Source organism: Nicotiana attenuata, chromosome 2 (assembly GCF_001879085.1).
Source record: "Nicotiana attenuata strain UT chromosome 2, NIATTr2, whole genome shotgun sequence".
Lineage (NCBI taxonomy): Eukaryota > Viridiplantae > Streptophyta > Magnoliopsida > Solanales > Solanaceae > Nicotiana > Nicotiana attenuata.
Genome location: NC_031990.1, coordinates 54113782 through 54134561, shown reverse-complemented (window position 1 = coordinate 54134561; position 20780 = coordinate 54113782). Strand labels below are relative to the sequence as shown.

Sequence of the window (20780 nt, the reverse complement as noted above, 5' to 3'; positions counted from 1 at the left end):
CCCTCGGGCTCAATCTCACATCACAATGGGTACCCGCGCTCATTGGGGTGTGCAGACTCCTGGAGGGGCCCCTTACGGCCCAAGCGCAATAACAAGCCATCTCGTGGCATCAAATCTAGGCCCTCGGGCTCATATCAATGAAGCCACCTCGTGACGTACATATCTCAGGCCCTCGGTCTCAAATCAGTATCAGTGCTTCCTCACAACATAGTCCTTCGGCCTTACTCAGTCAAAAATCCTCACAAGCCCCTCGCGCAATAGTAAAACAGTGTTTCTCAGCCCAAATATCATTTAAAATATCATTTAAGTCTCAAAACTGAGTAAATTTTGCTGAGTAGTAAAACGGTGGAAAATAACATGACTGAGTTCAAGTAGTAAGTCAAAACAGTGAGGAAATATCAATAAAAAGCCCCGAAGGGTTCAAATAGTTGGCACGAAGCCCAAATGTGGCATTCAGCCCAAATCATATTGATAGCAAATAAGTTTCAGTCAAATACGCGGTAAAATCATCAACCGGGACGGACCAAGTCACAATCCCCAATAGTGTACAACCCCACGCTCGTCAACTAGAGTGTGTCTCACCTCAACATAGCACTACGATGTGCAATCCGGGGTTTCAAACGCTCAGAACATCATTTACAATCATTACTCACCTCGAACCGGCTAAATCTCTAGCTCGCGACGCCTTTGCCCATTGAATCAGCCTCCACGCGCGTCGAATCTATCCAAAATAAGAACGAAGACGTCGAAGTATGCTAAGGGAACAAAGCCCAAGCGAAAACAATCAATAAAGGGCACAAATCCCGAAATTACCAAAACCCGACCCCTGGGCCCACGTCTCGAAATTCAGAAAATTTCACACCAATAGATTCCTTATCTCCCCACGAGTTCATACATATCAAAAATACTAAAATCGGAGTCCAAATGACCCCTCAAATTCTCATTTAAAGGCCTCTTAAACTCAAGCCCTAATCCTCCATTTTAGCCCTTTAGTTCCTTTAATTACAACCTTAATCCATGAAATACTACCTTAGAAATGTGTTTTTAGGTCCAAAATCCTTACCTTAGCGAAGTTCCCTTGAAATCTCCCTTCCAAATCGTCCAAAAGCTCTCAAGCCGAAGTTAAAAATGGTGAAAACCTTCAAAAATCGCAAAGGAAAGCTTATATACATTCTGCCCAGGGGTGCCCGCATCTGCGGTCCAAAACCCGCTTCTGTGGTACCACATTTGCGGTCCACCCTTCGCTTCTGCGGAAATCACTTAAGGGACCAAATGCCGCATCTGCGGTCCACTCGCCGCATTTGCGACTCCGCAGGTGTGGTCCCTCTACCGCATCTGCGGTTCCTGACTTCTCCCCTCAAATCCGCATATGCGGCTATTCCATCGCATATGTGACGCCGCACCTGCGGTCCCCAAACCGCAGGTGCGAAAACACCAGAAACAGCAAAACTTCAGTAGCTTTCTAAACTTCAAACAACATCAAATCAACCAAAGCACATCGGATTCAAGCCTAAGTTTCTAAAAATCTTCCGAATTCCGCTTTTGATCAAAAACCCAACCAAACCACGTCCGAATGACCTGAAATTTTGCGCACACATCCCAAATCACATAAAGAAGCCACTGCAACTCTCGGAACTCAATTCCGACCCCGATATCAAAATCTCGCCTACCAACCGGAAATCGCCAAAATATCAACTTCGCCAATTCAAGCCAAAATCTACTCCAACCCTCCAAAACCCATTCCGATCACACTCATAAGCCATAAATCACCTCGCGAAGCTAACCAAACCATCGGGACTCACATCCGATCCCTCTAACACATAAGTCAACATCCGGTTGACTTTTCCAGCTTAAGCCTTCTAAAGAGAGACTAAGTGTCTCAAACTTCACCGAAACCAATCCGAATTCCATCCGACCAACCCGATACCTCAAAACACGGATGAACAAAACAAGAAGAAGCAGAAATAGGGGAAACAGAGCGGTAACTCATAAGACGACTGGCCGGGTCGTCACATCCTCCCCAACTTAAATAAACGTTCGTCCTCGAACGGGTCAAGAAACATACCTGAAGCCTCAAACGGGTGAGGATATCTGCTCCGTATCTCCCGCTTGGTCTCCCAGGTAGCCTCCTCCACGGGCCGACCTCTCCACTGCACTTTCACCGAAGCTACCTCTTTTGATCTCAACTTCCGAACCTGACGCTCCAGAATAGCTGCTGGCTCTACATCATAAGTTAAATCACCCTCCAACTGAACCGTGCTGAAATCCAAAACATGAGACGGATCTCCAATATACTTCCGGAGCATAGAAACATGGAACACCGGATGCACACTTGACAAGCTGGGTGGCAAGGCAAGCTCATAAGCCACCTCCCAAATCCTCCGAAGTACCTCAAAAGGCCCAATGAACTGCGGACTCAACTTCCCTTTCTTTCCAAATCTCATAACACCCTTCGTGGGCGAAACCTTCAACAGGACCTTCTCACCGACCATGTAGGACACATCTCGAACCTTCCTGTCAGCATAACTCTTCTGCCTCGACTGCGTTGTACGAAGTCTCTCCTGAATCACCTTCACTTTATCTAAAGCATCCTATACCAAATCTGTCCCCAATAGCGTAGCCTCACCGGGCTCGAACCAACCAACTGGAGATCTACACCACCTCCCGTACAAAGCCTCATATGGAGCCATCTGAATACTCGACTGCTAGCTGTTGTTGTAAGCAAACTATGCAAGTGGTAGAAACTGATCTCATGACCCTCCGAAATCAATAACACAAGCGCGTAGCATATCCTCCAATATCTGAATAGTGCGCTCGGACTGCCCGTCCGTTTGAGGGTGAAAAGTTGTGCTCAACTCAACCTGATTACCCAACTCTCGCTGAACAGACTTCCAAAACTGGGAAGTAAACTGAGTGCCCCGATCTGAAATGATGGAAACTGGGACACCATGCAACCGAACAATCTCCCGAATATATATCTCTGCTAACCACTCTGAAGAATAAGTAGTACAGATAGGAATGAAGTGCGCGGACTTGGTCAGCCTATCCACAATCACCCAAATAGCATCGAACTTCTTCAAAGTCCGTGGGAGCCCAACTACAAAGTTCATAGTGATCCGCTCCCACTTCCACTCCAGAATAACCATCCGCTGAAGCAAGCCACCCGGTCTCTGATGCTCATATTTCACCTACTGACAATTGAGACACCGAGCTACGAATCCCGCAATATCTTTCTTCATTCTCCTCCACCAGTAATGCTGTCTCAGATCCTGATACATCTTCGCAGCTCCTGGATAGATAGAATACCGCGAGCTATGGGCCTCCTTGAGAATCAACTCCCGAAGCCCATCTACATTGGGCACACAAATCTGGCCCTGCATCCTCAATACCCCATCATCTCCAATAGACACATCTCTGGCATCATCATTCTGAACTCTGTCCCTAAGAACAAGCAAGTGTGGATCATCATACTGGCGTTCTCTGATGCGCTCATATAGGGAAGACCGAGAAATCACACAAGCCAATACCCGACTGGGCTCCAAAATATCCAACCTCACGAACCGATTGGCCAAAGCCTGAACATCAACCGCAAGAGGTCTCCCCCCAACTGGAATATATGCCAAACTCCCCATACTCACTGCCTTTCGGCTCAAAGCATCGGCCACCACATTGGCCTTTCCCGGATGATACAATATAGTGCTATCATAATACTTAAGCAACTTCAACCATCTCTGCTGCCTCAAATTAAGATCCTTTTGCTTGAACAAATGCTGAAGACTGCGATGATCAGTGAATACCTCACAAGATACGCCATACAAGTAATGCATCCAAATTTTCAACGCGTGAACTATGGCAGCCAACTCCAAATCATGGACGGGGTAGTTCTTCTCATGGGGCTTCAACTGATGAGAAGCATAAGCAATAACTCTACCCTCCTGCATCAACACACAACCAATCCTTACTCTCGAAGCATCACAATACACGGTATATGAACCTGAAGCTGATGGCAAAACCAACACTAGAGTTGTGGTCAAGGCTGTCTTGAGCTTCTGAAAGCTCTCCTCACACTCGTCCGACCATACGAATGAAACACCCTTTTGAGTCAACTTGGTCAAGGGAGATGCGATAGATGAGAATCCCTGAACAAATTGGCGATAATAGCCTGCCAAACCAAGAAAGCTGCGAATCTCTGTGGCTGAGGACGGTCTGGGCCAACCTTGAACGGCCTCTACCTTCATTGGATCAACCTGAATACCCTCGTTGGACACCACGTGTCCCAAGAATGCCACTGAACTGAGCCAAAACCCACACTTGGAGAATTTTGCGTAAAGCTTCTCCTCCCTCAATCTCTGTAACAGAACCCTCAAATGCTTCGCGTGCTCCTCTTGACTACGGGAATATACCAGAATATCATCAATGAAAACTATGACAAATGAGTCAAGATAAGGCCAGAACACGCTGTTCATTAAATGCATGAACGCTGCTGGGGCATTGGTCAGCCCAAAAGACATAACCAGGAACTCATAATGACCATATCTGGTCCTGAAGGCCGTCTTAAGAATATCCGAATCCCTGATCTTCAACAGGTGATAACCCGAACGGAGATCAATCTTGGAGAATACCCTCGCTCCCTGAAGCTGGTCGAATAAATCATCAATGCGAGGCAAAGGATACTTGTTCTTAATTGTTACCTTGTTCAATTGCCTGTAATCTATGCACATTCTCATAGTGCCATCATTCTTCTTCACAAACAGAACCGGCGCACCCCAAGGTGACACACTAGGCCGAATGAACCCCTTATCAAGAAGTTCCTGAAGCTGCTCCTTTAACTCCTTCAACTCCGCTGGTGCCATACGATACGACGGAATAGAAATGGGCTGAGTGCCCGGCACCAGGTCAATAGCAAAATCAATATCCCTGTCCGGTGGCATGCCCGGCAGGTCTGCAGGAAATACATCCGGGAAATCCCTCACAATTGGGACGGAATCAATACTAGGAGCCTCAGCTCCAACATCCCTCACAAAGGCAAGATACAAAAGACAACCCTTCCCCACCATACGCTGGGCCTTCAAGAAAGAGATCACTCTACTAGGAACGTAATCAGTCACGCCACGCCACTCGATCCCTAGCACACCCGATATAGCCAATGTGACTGTCTTAGCATGACAGTCCAGAATAGCGCGACACGGAGAAAGCCAATCCATGCCCAAAATAATATCGAAATCCACCATACTCAATAATAAAAGATCAACTCGGGTCTCCAGACCCCCAATAGTCACCACACACGACCGGTACACACGGTCTACAACAACAGTATCGCCTACCGGGGTAGATACATGAATAGGTAAAGCAAGAAACTCACAGGGCGTACCCAAATAACGAGCAAAGTATGATGACACATAAGAATAGGTGGAACCGGAATCAAATAATACAGAGGCATCTCTGTGGCAGACTGAAACAATACATGTAATAACAACATCTGAAGCGATAGCATCGGGTCTGCCTGGAAGAGCATAAAAACGGGCCTGACCGCCCCTTGATCGACCTCCCCCTCTGGGGCGACCCCTGCCTGACTGACCCCCACCCCTAGCTGGCTTGGCGGGTGGTGGTGGAGCAACTGGCGCTGAAGCTGATGGCTAGCCCCTCTGCTAGGATGAACTAGCAACACGACAGGGACACTGCCTCTACATGTGACCCACCTCGCCACACTCATAACAACTCCCGGGTGCTGGAGAAGGGGACTGATGGGAACCCCTCGCACCGGAGTGACTAGCGGATGCACTCAGCATAGAAGAGCCCTGAACAGATGGAGCACGGTATGAGCTCTGATTTGGAAGGGCACTAAGTGAAGAATGGCCCTGGTGTGAACTGTGAGAACCATGACCCGATGACGCCCCTCGATAACCTAAGTGATCAGACTGACCATGTCGGAACTGTCAGCCCCTGCCGTGCTGAAACTGGCCCCTCGAAGGAGCACCACTGTAGCTACCAGATCCTCGAGGCCTCTTGGCCTCCCTCTCCTCTCGCTCCTGGCGACGGACAGACTCAATCTCTCGAGCAATATCCACAACCTCCTCGAATGTAGCACCAGTCACCCTCTCCCGGGTCATGAGAATACGGAGCTGATAAGTAAGACCATCGACAAATCTCCCGATCCTCTCTCTATCTGTAGGGACTAACCGGATGGCATGACGAGCCAACTCAGAGAACCTCAACTCATACTGCGACACGGTCATCTCCCCCTAACGCAACCACTCAAACTGTCTACGCAGCTTCTCTCTGCGAGACTACGGCACACACTTCTCCAGAAAGAGAACGGAGAACTGCTACCAGGAAAGGGGTGCTGCACTAACAGGCCTACGCCTCTCAAAATCCTCCCACCAAGTAAAAGCAGGTCCTGAAAACTGATAGGTAGTGAAAGCAACCCCGCTGGTCTCCAGAATACCGGCTCTGCGAAGCTGATCACGCCCAACTATGCCCTATAAAAAGGACTCTGGGGACGTTGCAAATATAACCCGAGTATTACGCCCAGGGTCGAATCCACAAAGAGTTAACCTATCAATCACTATCTTTAGACCCACTAAACTCTTCAGAACCAGTTTCCCAGATGTTTGAATCACAGTTGAAGGTCACTTTACTAACTACGATTGCAAGTAAATTAAACAGCTGTAAATTAATATTCTAAGGTTGTAAACAATGATGAGAAGAAGCTAAGGCAATGATTTCCCCTATTAAAAGAATCCCTTCTGTTTATGCTCATACAAATTTACCAACAAATCTCTATCAATCATGAACGTTCATCTTACCGTAAATCTCTCCCGAGTAATCACAGTAATATACTAATTGCACCCTCCCGAGATACACTAGCTTACTTTATTTAGCACAATTCACTTTAGATTACACCCAAGGCTTCGTTATCCCTAATCTCGCCTTTAAAACCGCAATTATAGATTCCTCTTATATTTTTTGGAGTGGTGTTGTTCAAACAAATAACCTAAATATGCACTCTTTTTCAAGTTATGCACACTAAATAGGCACAGCTAATTGAGGATCCTATCAATTAACTACAACACAACACAAAGTTGAACAAATAGAGATTGAAACTAGCAATTTGTATTCACATAAACAGATGTTCATCCCCCAATATGTTCCATCAAAGCCTTAGACACAGGGATTTAGCTACTCATGGCTATGGGGGAAAACAAACTAAGATAGACTTCATCATAACTAGCAATAAAAATCAAAGAATAGAAGAAAGATGTTTTGGGTGATCTCTCACAATTGTTTTTCCTTGCCAAGATACTCTAAAATTCAATACAAGTCTCTCTTGGCGAAGTCTTGTATTTAAAATAGGGTTTAGTCTAAAAATCCCGTGTTTTACACTTTAGTCCCTGAAGTTTTCTGCTTCCGCCGCGGTTCTGCGCGCTGGTCGCGTCAAACGCCGGCAAAATGCCTTCTCTGATCTGAATTATCCGCACTATCTTCCACCGGGTTCTACCACGGTCACGTGAACCGGCGGTCAACCCAGTCCTCTGAATCTTCAGGCTTGTTTTGCGTGGTTTTACTTGGAAATTTCACAGTTGGCCTCTTTTTCTTCATTTTTGACTCCAAAATACTCCTAGCCCTCCCTGATCATATATCACCTGCAAAATATGAAAAGCACTAATAAGGAGCATTTTGTATCACTTTACATTCAAAATCTATACAAGAAAGTGGTTATTTAAGCGTGATTATAGTTAAATTCACCTATTATCAACACCCACACTTAACCTTTGCTCGTCCTCGAGCAAGCTAAACCACACTTCTAGGCCTAACCGTTTGATACATTACCCCAATTTATGTCAAACTCGCCATTACGAAGACCAACCTAAGCAATGCAACAATCATACATCAGATGCAGACTCTCATGCCATGACACACTCGTGCTCACTCTAGTTACTCTAACAGAAGTAAAGATTTTACTTTTTCTTCCTAAGTCACATGCCCTCACATCACAAGTTCTAAGAGAATTTCCCACACATAAAATTCTAAACACATAAGAACAAGGATAGAAAGAATTCACTCACTCCAGCAAAAAGCATTCATATCCTTACACAGAACACCACCATAAGCTTGCACTCCTAGTGTAGATATATCTACAGATCAACCAGCGAGGCTCTACAATCGAGCTGTTCAGTCAAGGATCAGGAGGTCTTCATTTGGTTGTAATGTAGGCTAGGGGCGGGTAGGATATATTTGGATATAGTGGACTAACCTCCTAAACACTTTTAATACACACTTCCTTTTATTTCGATTTCCATGCTCAAACCCAATCGTTCCTCCACATTTTTGTTCACGTGTGACCCCCACTTTTTTTAGGTGCAACTGGCTTTTCTTTCTCTTATTTTGTTTTCTTTGTCGCATTTTTTTTCAATGCCTATGAACCAATCAAACAATTCATTCTTGATTCCCCTTCTTTTCGCTAACTCCCTACTACCACACTTTGACGTGTGTATGTTCTTTAGTGATTCAAGCGCTTCTAGGAGGTATAGGTTCAAACAATCAAGCTATTCAAACACAGAGATTTAGGTCATTATACGTGTTATCAAAGAACAGGCTTCAGGCTCAAAGGGTTAACCTATGGCGATATATACAGGGGATTCACAATTATATAGGGTGCACAAAGAAATGCCTCAATCATCTCTAAAACCAAACAACTTCTATTTCGCTTTGCAAACACACAGGCAAGTTTCTAGGTATCGCATGCAAGCACAGAATGCAAGTAATATCTCCCACTCACTTGCATGCAAACTCATTCCGAATCAGTTCTCAACACACTCATACGAGCATTCAAGCAAGACAAGATGTGCAACATTAAGGCATGGATTTACGAGTCACAGCGAGCATAGACGACACACTCTCAAGTTCGTTTTCGAGTGTATTTGCTAACGTGTCGTGACGTTCATCAGGAGGGTTGTTATTCTAGCCTTCAACCATGTTAGTCCTAAACCTACAAAGAAAATCTACCTAAGCCGGTTCAAGAAAAGCCCTTGGGAAAAGAACCGTGGTCAAAAAAAATCAAGGGGGAAATATTACACACCTCATGGAGAGAAAAAATAAAAAATATAAAATTAAAAAATTCTACATGACTACTCTTCCCTCAAGATTACTGCTCCAAAGTGGTCCGTCTCAGGAAGAGTCCTTCTAACTTGTTTTTCAGTTTTTTAAATTAATTCCGACTTTGACCCTCAAGAGACCCGTCGACAAGTGTCCGTCGTTGGGCCAAGTCAGCTACTCCTAATATAAGCATACTCAAATATATACAACATATCAATCTATTGCTACAGCACAACAACGTCTATATACATTACAACACACAATCAGAGCAAGTCTCCCACCCCACACTTAAAATCATGGCATGTCCCCATGTCATATCAAGAAAGTAAAGAGCAGAAGGGTCAGAAGACTTCCCTGAGACTCAATCAGAGTCGGAGATGGTGCTGGGGTCTACATGGCAAGCTCTCCCCAATGCGCGTAACCAGGCCATAAACCGGCTCTCAAATCTAGACTGCCTCTGCGACATGGCATCCATCCGCGTGTGTAGGCCATCCACCGAGGTGCGGAGATCCGCGACCTCGTCCTCCAATGAACGCAGCATAGGCTGGGAGGAGTGTGAGCGGGATAGGCTGGCTCCAGAATGGGGGCGCCGAGATGGTCCGGCACTGTCAGTAGATCTCCTGGACGGTGCAAGAGGAACCGGATCATCATCCTCATCATCTATCTCAATTGTGGTACGTGTACCCCGGCCCACTCTGATGCCTGAGGCTCTGAATGATGCTCTAGGGGGCAAGTCTCCATCGGCAGGATTGGTGGGGGTATTTTTCAGCAAGCACAGTGTAGTCACTAAAGAAGGGAAGTAGAATCCCTTTGACAGCAGCGGCCCCCGTAGGACCATTTCATCACTAATTACTCTTGCCGCATCAAAATCCTTCTTCGTCACGAAGCACCATGTCAACAGTGCACGCTGGAAGTTCACGTCAGTTGTGTTGCTTGAGGGCAGGAACCGGCTGCAAATGACAGTTAACCAACACTTAGCCAAGTGTGTGAATGAGTTGGAGTTCAGGGTGATTTTGGTCACGTATCCATGTTGGTCGCCCCTCTGCACAGAGTATATCAGTCATGACCTCCCATGTGACCCCTGGCCTGTCGTGGTAGTAGTCAATGTCACTAGTGAACTGAGGGAGCCGCAACACCTGGCGAATTATGGGAATTGTGGCGCTGACCACCTTGCCTCGCACAATCACCCCCTACTTAAGTTCAATGGGCAGTTGGCATAAAACTCCCTAACAAGCATCTTGTTGACCGGGGCAGGGTCATCAAATAAGAATTCCATTTCCCTCCTCCGAATTTCTTCATACATCTCTGCCTCTTCTACGCGGAGGGCTGCCCGGTCAAGCGAGATCTCATGGATGAAGTTCTTCGTAGCCTTGGCATGAAAGTCATCCTCCGCTAGTTTTGATTGGAACCTGGATTCATCATATGTAGGCCGTTGGGATGCGCCTGCCGATCTCCTTTGCCTTTTAGGAGCCATAGTACCTGCAAAAAATTCAGAAGAAGCATCAAATATATCCTTCCCGTGCCAGTTGGATGGGTACTCAGACTTCACCACCCAATGTCACTATACACTTGCCCCCATTTATTTCATTCATACAAATTGCCCATTCCCACTACTAAGGTGTTCAAGGAGAACAACCTCCACAAAGGCTCCACAATTTGCTTGCAATTTCCGGCATACATTACCCCACACTTACTTCCTCAAATGATTCACGTTAAATACAACACCACCATACACCAATTACAACACCGCCATCCACCCAATACAACACCGGCACAACCTAGGTTAGGCATAAAATGCCCCAAAATTGTACAAAAAATCCCAAATTTTCGGCCAAAAATGGCCCATCACCAAACTACACCACAAAAATATTTTCTAGGCCTCCAAGTCATAAAAACAAACCCCACAATTAAAGTATCATGGATACCTAACTAAATTAGCACTAAACAACCCCACAAATATCAAATACAACAATAGAAAACATAAAAGAAAGCAAAAATTAAAACTTGAACACTAATCCTAACTAGGGTTTACTAAAACTAACACAAAACTAAATTACACTAATTAAGAAGAAGAAATAGAGGGGGGAGGAGAAACTTACTTGATGGAAGAGGGGGAAGGTGGAGGTGGAGGTTTGGAGAAGATGAGAATGGAGGTTGGGTGAAAGAGAATGGAGATTTTTCTATTTGGTAGAGAGAGGAAGAGAGAAGAAGAAGAGAAGAGGGGAGGGGTGTCGGTGGGTTTGTGAAGAAAGAAGGGGTTTGGGTGGGGAGGTTTAAAGTAATTAGAAGGAAGGGGGGGGGGGATAACTAAAAAAAATAAAAAATAAAATTTAACAATTATCTGAACCTGGGCCCGTCTGGGTCTGCCGCGGTTCTGCCGCCGTCGCGGTAGAACCGCGAGAGGTAAGGTTCAGAAAGGTCAATCCACCGCGGTTTGACCGCGGTCACGGTGCAAATGCGGTGGACTGACTACAGAGAGGTGCTTTGACCGTAGTTTGACCGCGGTCGAGGTAGAACCGCGGTCGCGGTAGAACCGCGGTCTGGGCACTTCTCTGCATCTAACGGCTTTTTTTTTTAACAAAAAGATTATACTTACAACAATTTCATGGGTTGCCTCCCATGCAGCGCCTGATTTAACGTCGCGGCACGACTCAGATGAGCGCAATTAAGGCTCGCTCGACCTCTGTGGTTCATTCAAGTGCAGCTCAGACATTTCCTTAGGCTCGCTCATACCCACATATAATTTCAATCGCTGACTATTGACTCTAAATGTACGAGAGTCATTCTCAGTGGCCACTTCCACAGCTCCTGACGGGAAAACTTCAACTACTCGAAATGGTCCAGACCATTGTGACTTAAGCTTACCCGGGAACAACCTCAATCTTGAGTTGTATAGCAATACCATGTCCCCAGGTTTGAAATTTCGCTCAACGATGTTCTGATCGTGTAGCCTCTTCATTCTCTCCTTGTACAGCCTTGTGCTCTCAAAAGCAAGATACCGGAACTCCTCGAGCTCATGCAATTCAGTGACCCTTGACGTGCCTGCAGCTTCAATGTCTAGGTTTAGCTGTTTTAGTGCCCACCACGCTTTATGCTCAAGTTCTACAGGTAGGTGACAGGCCTTCCCAAACACCAACTTGTATGGTGACATACCAATTGGTGTCTTGAAAGCCGTTCTGTAAGCCCAGAGTGCATCATCTAGCTTCCTTGCCCAACTAGTTCTTGTGGCGTTCACTGTTTTTGTCAGTACACTCTTGATCTCCCTGTTGGATACCTCAACCTGTCCACTAGTCTGCGGGTGGTACGGAGTAGCCACCTTGTGGCGCACATCATACTTAGCCAACAACTTTTCAAAAGCCCTATTACAGAAGTGAGTGCCTCCGTCGCTGATAATTGCGCGTGGTGTCCTAAAGCGGGTGAATATGTTCTTCTTTAGAAATCCAACCACTACTTTTGCATCATTGGTGGGCATTGCTGCAGCTTCTACCCACTTGGACACATAGTCTACAGCAACAAGAATGTTCTTATTGCCATAGGAACTGACGAAGGGACCCATGAATCTATCCCCCAGACGTCAAACACTTCCACCTCTTGAACCGGGTTCATGGGCATCTCGTGGCGCCGGGAAATGTTCCCTGTGCGTTGACATTCATTACAACCCTTGACCCATAAGTGAGCATCTTTAAACACCGTTGGCCAGAAAAATCCAGCTTCTAGCACCTTTGCTGCTGTCCTGATTCCCCCAAAGTGTCCGCCATACGCCGATGCGTGACAAGCCTGCAAAACAGAAGATTGTTCTATCTCGGGGACGCATCTCCGGATCATGTTATCAAGGCATATTTTAAACAGGTAGGGTTCATCCCAGTAATACTGTTGGCTTTCACGAAAGAATCTTTTCCTTTGGACCGATGACAGGTCGTGAGGAACAATACCACTGGCCAGGTAATTAGCATAGTCTGCATACCATGGCGCTTCCTGATGAGTGGTGGCGAGAAACTGCTCGTCTGGAAATGTTTCCAGAATTTCCTCAACCTCTACTACATTTTCAGCTCCCTCAAGTCGTGATAGATGATCAGCGACTTGATTCTCAGTGCCCTTCCGGTCACGTATTTCAAGATCGAATTCTTGCAGTAGCAATACCCAACGAATCAGGCGTGGCTTAGATTCTTTCTTTTCTANAATGAAAGCTGTTTTCTCTGCGTCTTCTTCGTCCATCCAGATTTGATGATAACCCGCGAAGCAATCTACAAAGAATTGAAGTTCATTCTTGGCGCAATTGTCGATTAGGATGTGTATATTTGGCAGTGGAAAATCATCCTTGTGACTTGCTCTGTTTAAATCCCGATAGTCAACACACACCCTGGCTTTCCCATCTTTCTTCGAAACTGGTATAATGTTGGCTAACCAGGTTGGGTACTCAACTACCCTGAGGAATTTGGCTTTGATCTGCTTAGTGACCTCCTATTTGATTATTAGGCTCATATCTGGTTTGAATTTTCTAAGTTTTTGCTTCACCGGCGGACACATTAGGTTGGTGGGCAACTTATGAGCCATTATGGATGTGCTCAGACCGGTCATGTCATCATATGACCATGCAAAAATATCCTAATATTCTCTTAGGAAATGAGTGTATTATTCCTTCTCTGACGGTGACAAGTGAATGCTTATGCGAGTCTCTTTGACGGTTTCGGAATCTCCCAAATTGATTGCTTCGGTTTCGTCCAGGTTGGACTTAGGTTTGTTCTCAAAGTTCTCAACTTCTCTGACAACTTCCTCATGTATTTCATCCTCTTCTTCTAAGTCATTATCCTTATTTTGCATTGTCTCATTACATGTCACAGTCATCGGTTCATCAGGAAAAGTAATAATAACACTGTAGAAGAAAAATGTGAAAGATGATAATGAATAATAAATAGCAATGCATTAATTAAATTTGAAAATATCCAAAACAGGTACGGCTCGATGGCTCGAGCAATTATTTCAAAACAAAATGCGTCTTTTAAACAAAACTACTGAAAATATCTTAAATGCCTATCATGTCTATTAAAACAAATCAGGCTAATTGCCAAGCTACCCAGGAACTTGACGGGCCCGGGATGGTGTGGCAGTCTAGTTCTTGAGAACAGCTCCCTTCTCCACAGTCTGAATGGTGAGGCCTTCTTCCTCCTCCCCATTAACTATCACATTGCAATCCATATTCCCGTCTTCTAGGAACAAATTTCTCAACCCAGCCAAAGTTTCTTCCTCTGCAGATCCCCATATTGTATCGGCCTGATGAAAAGTCTGACTCAGATGTGGCACTGGATGCTTGAGAGGGTAATAAGGACCACGCCATGGTGGTGACCAATCATTATATTCTTGCCATGTGTATGGATATCCCAGCTCGAAAGTTGTGCCGTGACGTTTCAACTGTATCGGTTTGGTAATGCCCTGGAGATTCTTCCCAAGCCCTTTGTCGGGTTCGTACCTAGACCATGCCAGTATGCTTTCTATTTTGTTACTCCACCATACGTTTCTCCACCCAGCCTTCTTCTATTCTCGATAATCGGGATAGTTTGACTGGTGTAAATGGGGTTACTTCCATCTCCGTGAATGATTACCTCCTGATGGTTCCATTCAAACTTCACGACCTAGTGTAGCGTGGAAGCTACGACCCCAGCGGCATGTATCCAAGGTCGTCCCAATAGAAGATTGTATGTAGCTGATATATCTGGTACTAACTCAACATCGAACCAAGTTGGTCCCATCTGCACACAAAGGTTAATCTCTCCAATCCTGGCCCTTTGAGATCCATCAAATGCTTTCACGCTCATACTCACTGCTCATATCTCATGGAAATCTTTGCCCAGCCTTTTCAAAGTAGTCAATGGACAAATGTTGAGGCTTGAACCCCCATCTATTAAGACCCTGGCGATGAATTTGTCCTCGAACTGTACTGTGATATGTAATGCCTTGTTGTGACTTAATCCTTCAGGTGGTAGTTCATCTTCGTGGAAGGTGATCTTGTGACTCTCCAATACTTGCCCTACTGTGTTGGCCATCTCTCCACTGGTGATGTTGTTGGGTACATAAGCTTCATTCAACACTTTCATCAGAGCACTGCTATGCGCCTCAGAATTTTGCAATAGGGACAGGATGGATATCTGGGCAGGAGTCATGTTCAGATGATCGACGACAAAGTATTCCCTCGCTTGTACTTTCCTCCAAAGATCGTCTTGACCAGTTTCAATGACGGGTTGTTTGGTAGCAGCTTCCTTGCTTGTTCATCCCAAATTTTCGGGTGTATAGATCCTTCCAGTTCTGGTCATTCCCTGTGCGGCACCAGATTCTTCTATCTTTGCTTTTCCCTTTCGCCTAGCTTCGGCAACGTAATCCCAAGGTATGACGTTAGACTTGAAAAGAGGTGTGGTTGCTACTGTCACTGTGAAAGGTGTGGCCACTTCTACCTCAAATGGGACCGATGCGGTTACCTCAACCTCAACTGGCGGTTGTACCTGCACCACAATAGGATTAAGCGTGACTGCAGGCTTCTTAGGATTGTCACCCTCTTTGATAAGTCCAATTGATCCCTCGGGATCCCATTCCTCATCTGTTTCTATCACATTGATCCCTTCGCCCCTATGATCTGGAAGAGGATTGTTGCGGACGTTGGGTGCAGCTTCCTTCGTTTGTATGACCTTATTATGAATCAATGTCTGGATCTTATCTTTGAATGTCCGGCACTCGTCAATAGTGTGCCCTTTCATACCAGAATGAAATGCACAGGTTTTATTCGGGTTGACCCATCGAGATGAATTCTCCATTTCCACGGCGGGAATAGGGGTGACATAGCCAGCAGCCTTCAACCTTTCGTATAGCTGGTCGATGGGTTCAGCAATGGCAATGTACTGTCTGGGTGGTTTGTGATCAAAGTTAGGTCGGAGTTTCTGGTAATTTGGATGAGTTGGAGGTGACTGAAAGTAGGCTGGTTAGGAATTATATGTATGGTAAGCAGCGGTAGGTTAGGAATATCTGGGAGGTGAGGGTTGGTAAATGGGTGGAGGTGTCTGGTATACGAAGGGAGTTTTGGGTCCTTTGGCAACCATTACTGTTCCCACCTCTTTCTCCTTCGGTATACCACCTCGTTGCAATGCTTTGTTCGTGGCCTGTAGTGCCTCGAAATTTGTCATCATCCCGCTTTTAATACCCTCTTCAATCCTTTCTCCGAGTTCGATGATATCGGAGAACTTATGATTCTCAATAACCATTAGCCTTTCATAATACTATGGGTCATGTGCCCTGAAAAGAACTTGTTCATCTGTTCCTCGTCTAATGTTGGTCTGACCTTGGCTGCTTCCGACCTCCACCGAGTAGCATACTCGCGGAAAGTCTCTGTTGGATTCTTCTTTAGGTTCTGGATATAGAAGACATCCGGTGCATTCTCCATATTAAACCTGAACCGGTCCATAAAATCTGATGCCATGGTCACCCAATTGGCCCACTTCTTAGGATTTTGGCTTATGTACCAGGACAGGGCATCTCCGGTAAGACTTCTCATGAAGAGCCTCATTTGAATCCTTTCATATTTTCTGACCCCGACGAGCTTGTCACAATAAGTTCTCAGATGAACCTTAGGATCACCCGTTTCGTCAAACATTTCGAACTTGGGAGGTTTGTAACCCTCCGGCAGTTCCTCATCTGGTTGTATGCACAAATCCTCATAGTTCAGACCCTCTATCCCTTTACCTCCTTCGACACCCTAAACTCGACTTGTCAACTTCTTGAGCTCCTTGGCCATGTTCTTGATGAGCAGGTCCTTCTCAGCGGATTCTAGTAAATAGGAGATTGGTTGAGTGGAGTGAGGTAGGGTCTCCATGTATATGGGGTTGTTTTGGTGGGTGTCAGGGATTTGGGTGTAGTGGTGGTCGTTGGTCAAGTTTTGAGGATCGGGAATAGGTTGTGGTATGTTTTGAGGAGTGTGATAGGTAGTGGTTTGTGGGTACTGGGTTGGTTGATGATGGTGTTGTGGAGGAGTTGGTACCGACAGAGGATTGGGATTTTGAGGCGGTGTGGCGTATTGATGGGGTGCGGGAGGATTTTATGGACGTTAGTTTGGTGTATTTTTGGGAGGTGCTGGCTTTTGAGCATTTTGTTGGTTAACATCTGGGACGTTTAGGGTGAGGGAGATATTTGCCAAGTTGCGGACCTGCTCAAGTTTTTCTTTGTAACTCCAATATTTTTTGTTCCAATCGCAGGAATAAATCATTCTGGGCCGGAGTACTCCGACCATATGAAGTTTCAATATTCTCAGTATTTTCTTTTCGGATACCACTCAAATCATCCATCTTAGCTTTTCCTCTATTTTTCGGATTACTCGGAGGAGGTGGAGGGCCTCTAGATCTGGTATGATATGCTGCCGATGCCAGTATGTGCGAACCAACCTTAGGGGATGGGAATAATAAAAATAAAGAAAATCAAAAGGTAAAAGAGTCAGTAAGGATTCTGAAAATATTTGCAGTATTTAAACACATATTGCGGGAATGTAAATCCGCATCCTAAATTGGGAGCCTCGTTATGCCCAAGGTAGGCCTAGCGACACGACAATTTGGAGAATTTCAGTGCCAATAATTGTCTTGTTTCATTAATGTAAAAATAGATGAATCTAAAAACGACACTAAATAAGATAAGTCACTGATGGCACTTGGCCTTATTACATTTGAAAAAGTAAATAAACCTAATCTACTTGGTCCTAGAGGGACCTTCTCCAGGCTTGATGTTTTTGGCTTCGTCGATCAAATTCCCCAGTTCGTGCAGGTTCAGCAATAGATATGCCCTTGCTAAATGCCCTCATTTGCTTCTTTCGGCGTTCTGGTAATCGGTGACTCTCTTCCTCACTTTTCCCTCCAATTCCATCAGACTGTACTCTAGATATTCCAACCTTTCGCTTGATCTAACAGCCATCTCCCTCCATTCATTAATTAGTTCCATATCGGTCTTGTGTCGCTGTAGATGCTTGGCCTCGGACTCGTGAACTCTTTTGCGCAGTTGTTATATTTCACTTGTGCTTCGGCAACTTCATCTATGACTCTATTTCCTTGACCAACCCTTGGCTCGAATATTCTTGCTATGTTATCTTCTTACCATGATGGGTAAAAGTACACATGGCCGGCGTGATATCGATCTGGCTCGATGGTATCCTTTTCCACGATAATTTTCAAATGCCACATATTTTGAGCTTCACATTTGTATGGGAAGTCGTCATCCTGAAAATCTACCCTGTAGTGACTCATTTTAGCAACTCGCGATATGACCTGCTTCCTGCCTGCCTGTCTCATAACCCTGATGGGAGCATAAGGGTATATGCCCCTTAACCCAATCAGTACCAAGTATGGAACATCCCTAGATCTGATGATGAACTCGTCGGTGGGGAACCATTCGAACATCCATTGAACCTGATCCTCGATCAAATTTTTCAAAAACTGCACTCATCCTATAGCATTTTCGGGTTGAGCAAACCTGTCTGGGATATAAGTCATTCTCTTAGGCTGATGGAAAGCTATGTGATCATTCCACGGCCTTCGCGGAAGCTCTTGACGGTATTAACCTCTTTAGAGATGCTCTAACAACCAAACTTGTAGCAGCAGATTACAACCTTCGAAGTATTTGTACCCCTTCTGACAGCATTCTAAGGCCCGGTATATGTCTGCTATGATCATAGGGACAATGGTATATGTCTGCCCCTCAATCCTATCCATCAAGGTTTTGGTTACCATGGCCAGTCTGGTGTGGATTCTATCCCCTTGGATTGGGAACACTATCATACCCAAGAAGAAGGCGATGAACACAAAAACCCTGCGCAGAATCCAACCCAAGGAAGTGATGGAGAATTCGTCATCAAAAATACGATAAGATCTGTTGTGACCGTATCGTTCATAGAGGAATTCAAAAGGTATGAAAGACTTCTTCAGGCACTCCAAGTCCTCATTCTTTCTCAGACCCATCATCTTCAGAAACCCCCTAGTAGTGCGATTTTTCGGCACCAATAAACCAAGACTATCCCAAGGTAACCCAGCGAATCCCCCTATTTCTTCCAAGAGAGGGGTCATTTCTATGGTTCCAAAGTGAAACACGGCTCTTTCTTTGTCCCAAAACATTGTGGCAGCTTCGATCAACATGTTGTTCGGCTGGAGGTCCAATAGAGAAGGAAAATTTCCCAAGACCCTTTCACATGATTTTTATCACTTGATGGAAGATCCTCCCACCAATCTAGCAACAATGGTGGTATTTTACGGACGATGCCGAACCTGTGGACTTCGTGCCTCATTTTCTGCAAAACAAATATGGTTAGGCCCATTCCCCTTCCAGATTCGACTATTTATACAACAATGATTAGCGTATTGGCACTTATTTCTCCAAAATTAATGCACAAAATTGTGGCTGCGTCCGTTGGCATTATGGAAAACCCAGTGGACTTTTGGACGAGATTTGTCTTAAAGGGTTATTATGTGGACAACATATTAATTCGGCTAGGTTTGACCATGATGCATGTACAATTAATCAAAGTAAGATTTCTATAGAGGTCTAGACTGGTACCCTCAAGTGGACAACTTGAGGGGGGAAGGCACGGAACTATCGACTGCACCGCTAATCGACTAGTTTTACCGCAAATAAGCCTTTCCGAATTTAGAGGGTGATATATGGGAAGGGCGCAAACACTCATCAAGCATTGCCATAGGATTGATTACGCACGAGTGGAATATGATGTTGAGCATGATTTATGCAACAATAAATAGCATGTTGTCACGTATTTGCACGTTCAAAATGATAAATGCGGTATTTAATAATTGAAAAACGTTTAAGAAAGGAAACAAGGAGACAAGTCAGTTTCTGTAATAAAGGAAACCATAAATGCTTGAAAATAGGCAATTAAACCCAGATAAAGGGGAAAGAGAAAGGGTGCGCACGTATTAACAGAATAAAGCATGCTTTAACTAATTCACAAAAAGCAAGTTTGTTATGCTAAGAGCCTAAAATTATCCCCAGCAGAGTCGCCATGCTGTCGCGCCCCCTTTTTCCTTGCGGAGTCCGGGTTTCGACATTTTGGGACAACTCCTTTCCTTTTTGGAATTTGGTATGAGATTTGAAGAGTCACTACCTAACGGATTAAGGTGCATTAGGGCACCTAGAACAATTAACTCATGAAACCAGTTTACATTACCAAAGATTGGGTAAGGGCTCGAAATTACCTTGAGGGGAAGGTGTTAGGCACTCCTCGAGGTCCACAACGGTGGGTCTCGGCCAAACTCAATTTAAGTGAATTAGTCTTTAAGGAAATAAAGTAGTTTAAAGAAATAGAGATTATTTTAAAAAAGGGTCCTAAGTTTATTAGCCTAGAGGATCACTTCCATGCAATAGTCGGTAACCTTCCCCAAATTGAGGTGTTACGCATAGCATTAGAGCATAGCTCATCATCTCCTTTACTACCCAATTACCCTCCCCTTTTCAATTATTACCTAAGCGTTCTAATAACATCCAGTACGTACTATATGCGTGCACTACCCGTCCCTTACCTCTGGCCCTGGAGGTGTTTAGGACCTCTATTTAAGGCGGTTCTAGACTCACCTGTGTTGTTTAAAAGGAGAAAACTAAGAGACAAATAAAAGTCAAGTAAGACTATCACATAAGGAGAAATTAAGTGGGCTCAT

General features: G+C 45.0%; 1 protein-coding gene across 1 annotated transcript; it reads right to left on the bottom strand.

Moving 5' to 3' along the window:
* On the bottom strand, positions 4302-4721 carry LOC109222986 (RNA-directed DNA polymerase homolog; the record flags this gene model as incomplete). Its single annotated transcript, XM_019387263.1, has 1 exon — positions 4302-4721. A coding segment is annotated over exon 1 (420 nt), but the record flags the coding sequence as incomplete, so codon positions are not given.